The 6,792-nt window shown below is 36.0% G+C and overlaps 1 protein-coding gene across 1 annotated transcript in view; it reads right to left on the minus strand.

The window, feature by feature from the left end:
• Positions 1-3,751, minus strand: part of LOC126471368 (structural maintenance of chromosomes protein 4-like) — a 178,339-nt gene extending 174,588 nt beyond the window's left edge. Inside the window, exon 1 of the mRNA XM_050099490.1 lies at positions 3,746-3,751. Coding sequence (XP_049955447.1) covers positions 3,746-3,751 — 6 coding nt within the window. The remainder of the gene's footprint in view (positions 1-3,745) is intronic.
• Between the last annotated feature and the right edge of the window lie 3,041 nt (positions 3,752-6,792).

Genomic DNA, 6,792 nt, shown 5'->3' on the forward strand with positions numbered 1-6,792 from the left:
ATCCTTCTGTTATCTTTAGTAATTGGTTGAGTTGTTGATTTGTTGCTGCCAGTAGTTTTAGATCATCCATGTATAGCAAATGTGTGATTTTGTGTGGGTATGTTCCAGTAATATTGTATCCATAATTTGTATTATTTAGCATGTTGGATAGTGGGTTTAGAGCAAGGCAGAACCAGAAAGGACTTAATGAGTCTCCTTGGTATATTCCACACTTAATCTGTATTGGCTGTGATGTGATATTATTTGAATTTGTTTGGATATTAAGTGTGGTTTTCCTATTTTTCATTACTATGTTTAGGAACTGTATCAATTTAGGATCTACTTTGTATATTTCCAATATTTGTAGTAACCATGAGTGGGGTACACTATCAAAAGCTTTTTGGTAATCAATGTATGCGTAGTGTAGCAACCTTTGTTTAGTTTTAGCTTGATATGTCACCTCTGCATCTATTATCATTTGCTCTTTACATACTCGTGCTCCTTTGCAACAGCCTTTTTGTTCTTCATTTATAATTTTGTTCTGTGTTGTATGTGTCATTAATTTCTGTTTAATGACTGAAGTTAATATTTTGTATATTGTTGGTAGGCATGTTATGGGGCGATATTTAGCTGGGTTCGCTGTGTCTGCTTGATCTTTAGGTTTCAGATATGTTATTCCGTGTGTAAGTGTATCAGGGAATGTGTATGGGTCTGCAATGTAACTGTTAAATAATTTAGTTAGATGTGAATGTGTTGAGGTGAACTTCTTTAACCAGAAATTTGCTATTTTATCATTTCCAGGGGCTTTCCAATTGTGAGTAGAATTAATTGCTTGGGTGACTTCATGTTGCAAAATTATCACTTCAGGCATTTGTGGTATCATCTCGTATGTGTTTGTTTCTGCTTGTATCCACCGTGCATGCCTGTTATGTTGTACCGGGTTTGACCATATGTTGCTCCAGAAGTGTTCCATGTCTGTTATGTTTGGTGGATTGTTTATTTTAACGTGTGTGTTATCTATTGTCTGGTAAAATTTCTTTCGGTTTGTGTTGAATGTTTGGTTTTGTTTCCTTCTATTTTCACTTTTTTTGTATCTTCTGAGTCGTTTGGCTAATGCTTGTAATTTCTGCTTCTTTTCGTCTAATTGCTCTGTCGCTTCTTGTTGTGAGATTTTACCTAACCTTTTTCGTTTTTTTTCCGAGATTTCATTTCTTATAAATTGTGTTAGCTGTCCGATGTCTTTTCTCAGTTTTTCTATTTTGATCTGTAGCCTGTGTTGCCATGCTGGTTTTGTGGGTTTCTTCTGTGTGTTGGTTGGTTCTGATCTCTGCCTAGTGTGTATATTTAGTGTAGTGAGTGCTCCTATATAAACTCTTCCATAGTTGTGTTTTCATTTATTTTGTTGTGTATGATTGTGTTGATAGTTTTTATTGTTGTTTCGACTTGTGGGTTATTTGGTGGTCTATGCAAGAATGGTCTAATGTCTGTATTTGTGTCTTTGTATTCTATATATGTTAGCTGAAATTTTTCTTCTATATCTAACATCTGTGTCACTTCGTGTTCTATTTGTGCTTGTTCTGGTGGCTGTCTTAAGATTTCGTTTTCCTCTGATTGTTTAATTGGTGCGTGTTGTTCTTTGTTTGTTTGCTCTGGGATGTTTGAGTCCATTACTGTATTTTCCTCTTCTTCTGATTGCACATTATTTTGTTCCAGTATTTGTTGTACTTGTTGTTTGATGTTTTCTAATTCTGACTGGGGTATCCTGTTATTTTTTATTATTACACGGATCTGATCAGCTAGTCATTGTTCTGTTAAAAATTTTAATTCCAGGTCTCTGGTAATAAATGTTGTGTATACTTGTGATCTGTATCCAGTTGTGTAGGTTCCTAGGTTTGTTGCTTGGTAATAACAGAACATGAGGTGTCGATTAACTTCATCTGACCATCTCATCCTCTGTCTTTGTTTTCCTTCTAGGGTGGTTGCAGGAAGCATATCCTGCAAAACACCTCTATTTGGATTTAAATCATTTTCCAGTTGGCTAGCAGTGTCGTTACCATTGTGGGCGGGCATAGGGTTCAAGCGTCATCCCCGACCATGACGGCACTTGTCCGAGGCTTCTTTAGTTCTGTCCTGAACCAACTAATCACACTAAAAGGGGGGTTAGCCCTATTAGTGGTTTGTTCTTTTCGTCGCCTTTTACGACTGGCAGAACATACCGGAGGCCTATTCTTTTCCCAGGCCTCCACGGGGTTTATTATTATTATTATTATTATTATTACATCCAGGACAGAACAGTACAGTTATCTGAAAATTCAAAGGATATCTATAACATATATACGAGATTTTGTACATGTCGAACTGCCTTGGGAATAACTGAATGAAATGACATGTAATGTTTCTATTCCCTTATCTACAGGGTGATCAGATAGGTAAATTACATTAACTACATTTCCACTTCCTAGTTCATTTAGGTAAATAAAAGATTGTTAACTTTGGTATTCAAGGCCTATAATACTTTGGTGCATGATACTAAATGCACATCCCAATTTCTCTAGTCTGGCAGTATTAGAGATTTCATTTATTTTAGTCTCTTCCAGTACTGCCCGTCTAGATGAAGAAGTTAACCTAAAAAAGCCCCCCCCCCCCCCTTAAACCAGTAATTACAGAAATTTTGTCATGTATGACTGTGGACCCCTTATTCTCTCAGATAAGAGATCTGTCAACTATTTCTTCTCTTACTATTGACATGTATCCCAGTATCACAAACTGGGACTACTGTAATGTGAGCCCTACTTGAAGCCCACAACAACCCCACTCAATTCTCAATTAACTCACTTTATTGCTTTGTTAAGTCTGATCATGTTGAGGGTGAACATCAATCAGACTCAACACCTTTGTTCATAGTTGCTGCTCCTAACATGTCTGTCACTAATGATACTATATGTATAATCTTGGAAAGGCTGTTACAGTTGGTGCAGGGTGGAAATTGCCTGTAAACAGCTTAATATCCTATACAATCTGCCCAAGGCTCGTACTTAGTTTCAAAATACCAGTGAACAGGAGCTTAACATTTCCAACAACTGCTGGCCTATGCCTAATGCATGAAGGCTACCTAGCAGCAGGAATTTTCCTCTCTAATTTCATTTACAGTCCAAACAGATTCGCCTGTCCCCAGTATGCTGCAACCTGATTTCATCTACCGCTGGATGAGGCTTTTAATCTCCTACCTCAGGTAACATGTTAAGTTGTAGTCCACTGCTCAGTGTACATCCCATGCTGATCTGTCAGCTTCCAAATGTGTATCCTACATTGAGAATGACATTTGCAAATTCTGCAGTACTAGTGCACAGAAGTGCAATTCAGCGTATTAGGAATGTGGTTAGTTATTCCTAAATTGGTTTATGTAAAAATGTTAACACATATAGGACAGAAATCTGCTAATATTATTAGTGGTAGTTATTGCACTAGTAGTATGCAACAGGTAGGAAAATGGAGGAAATTCTGTGTTGAGGGTTTCCACCAATTCAGCTGGCATGATTACCAATAGCACAAAGCTACATGTTTTGCTTACAAGAAATGTGGGCACATAGTTGCCATCTATCTATGTAGTGCAGAACCTGCACCTTGGTGCAGCATGTCCCAGGAGAGCATCAGGCCATCGAGTGTTGCTGTGGTATTAGCTGATGGTGAACTAATGATGCAACTAATTTTCAACAATTTGGGCGTCTGTTTTCATGTGGATACCCTAATTCATGCTAAAACATACTGTCATACTGGCTCATCACCTTTGGAGGCAATGAGAATTTGTCTGGTAACATACATGAATTGGTTAATTTCTTTAAAAGGACAAGTAACAGTCATTGATATCTATAGAAATGTGTAGACTACTAACAGTTTTTGTAGTGCCTTCACCAACAGCAACTAACATTTTTGGTTTGGGTGAATGTGCTGGTTTTGTTTTTCAAATACAAGGTTCAGTTTAAATCTCTATAGTATTCTGTTTAGCGATTTATACATTTTATGCAAAGAGAACTATAATTCATTAGAATAGTACTTGGACTGTGCATTAACTTTGAAGCGTTTGATTAACAACATCACTATAACACTTTTTCTAAATTTCAGTCTAAAGAAACCTTTACAGTTAAGATATCAGATACATATATGAGTGTATAGCAGAAAACTCCAAACACACAAAATTCCTTACAATAATAATAAAGGAAAATATGAGTTGGGATAAGGACATAGGACATGTAAGTGGGAAACTCATCTCAAACCTATTTGTGTTGCACAAACACAGCTACGTAGAAGAAAACAATATTATGAAAATGATATAGTATGCAGTAATCCATTTGATGTTTAGTTATGGATTGGAGAAGCATCTCCTGATTCCTAAAACAAACATTAATGGACTATTCAAATTACAAAGAAGAGCAATAAGAATGATAACTGACCCTTAACCTGCAGAATTGTGTACACCAGCACTTAAAGATCTTAAGATACTAACACTAACACTATCCAGCATATACAAATACAAACTCCTACACTGGACAAAATTCAGATATGCTCCTGAAACTCCAGGTAACAAGATACAATGCAATGATGACACAAGGAAATGAAACCTCTTCCATGAGCCCATAGACAACATCGTGAAGTACAAATCAAAGCCATCCCATGCATGAAAAAAAGCCCTAGAAAAACCCCCTTTGAATTTGAAGTACATAATAAAAATATTTTCAAACCTCCCTCTAACCTTTGATAGAAAAATTTTACTACGGTGTAAATGATTTTGTGAACACTAAAGTTTAATACAAATTGCAATGCAGTTGCTGCATAAAAAAAGAAATTTAACTTACATGTACAAGTACACATCATAAGAAAAATTGTAATTAATATTAAACTGGCCTAGAATACTATAGTACAAAATCATAATTTACTAAATGCTAGTTAGTAAGGAGCGTATACCTATCAGTGTATGTAATACAGTTTTACAATGGAACTTCCAGGATGGCACATAACAATATTATGAAAAGGATAGCTGCTATTCATCATATATCAGAGATGCTGAGTTTCAGGCTGCTGAAGCCATGTGTATGCGAGTTGCATTTGTATGCATGGGTAGGGAAAGCAGAATGATCATAGAAGCATCAGGTGTTGTGACATGAATTACATCTAGCCATGCTCATGATTTTAATTATAAAGTCTACTGGCACAAGTTGGATTTGTGGTTATTTTAGAGCTACTATCAGTTTGCAATCTTACTTAAATTTTAATCCTCTTTTCTGTCTAGAATTATTACTGGCAAAGCTACAAGGTAACCAGCTCTGTTCCAAGATATTCCTAGATGATACTTACCAAAAAATACCATTAGACGAAGAATTAAAACATTTTATGGCAATCGATTAGATTAGATTAAATTTACTTTCATTGCAATTGATCCATAGTGAGGGGGTCCTGCAGGATGTAGAACACGTCAGAAAAACAATAATACATGACAAATATTTACAACTGAAACAAATGAGGTAATGTACCTTCCACAGTTCCTAAGTGGAATGATCGTCTTTTTTTTAATGAACATATGAAAGAATAATTTTACAAACACTAATGCACTGAATTCAAATTAAACAAGTTGTTTTTATTTATAAGGTAATAAACATGTAATACAACTACTATAATTCTTATTTACAATGAACACATTACTGCACTGAAATGGTGCGGAAGTTAGATTGTACTTACACACACACACACACACACACACACACACACACACACACACACACACACACATCTGTGGGTTCTACTGAGAAATTCATCAATGGAGTAGAAGGAGTTGGCCACCCATAAATCCTTTAGGATTCTCTTAAACTGAATTTCATTGGTTGTTAAGCTTTTTATGGCTGCTGGCAAGTTATTGAAAATGTGTGTTCCAGAATATCACACCATTTTGTACAAGAGTGAGTGAGTTTAAATTCTTGTGAAGATTATTCTTATTTTAGTACTGATTCCATGAATTGAGCTGTTGGTTTGAAAAAGTGATATATTTTTAATGACAAATTTCATAAAGGAGCCTTTTGGGCTCTATGAGTATAATACATTACCATCCTCCAGTTGTATTTCATAAATGCTTATAGCAGCTGATACAGGTGATACCACTTGCTGCAAACTATCTAGATGATGATATAGTTACTGCATCTACCTAACAGCAAATCTTAACAAAAGAAAACAACTTTTAGTAGCCTACATGAAGCAAAAATGGTCTTCAGCCCATATTAACCCACACTGGAGCAACTCTTGATCTGTGTACACCCCTCAATCTTACAGTTATTCTTAGTCATGATAAATTGCCATGGTAAATTTATGCTCTATGCTGTACAGATATCGTACCTCTCAGTTCTTTTCAAAAAGAGGAAACAAATTTCATTTACACTGTTCGCCAGTCATTATTCACCTAACAAGTTGTTTGAAAGTCTGATTTCTGCCCTGGTGGCAGATACTTTGCATGTTAGAATAGACAATAGGCTGTGAAATAAATCCCCCCCCCCCCTTCCCCAATGAACAGAACAACTGATTTCATACATGTCTGAAACACAGGGCCTCGAGTGAATAACAGTCATACAAGAAAGGAGACACTGTCTACTATTTATGGTATCAAATAATGCCATGTTTTCTTATATGGAACAGAATTCTACCTGGTTATGGTCCACAAGCCACTAATATAACTCTCTAGACTCTGGGAAAACCTTGCAGATAAGGCAAAACAATGATTACAGTGGTGGGCACTGTTATTGAGCTGTTACTGTTACGAGATAAACTACT

The sequence above is a fragment of the Schistocerca serialis genome, chromosome 3 (assembly GCF_023864345.2).
Source record: "Schistocerca serialis cubense isolate TAMUIC-IGC-003099 chromosome 3, iqSchSeri2.2, whole genome shotgun sequence".
NCBI classification, from domain to species: Eukaryota; Metazoa; Arthropoda; class Insecta; order Orthoptera; family Acrididae; genus Schistocerca; species Schistocerca serialis.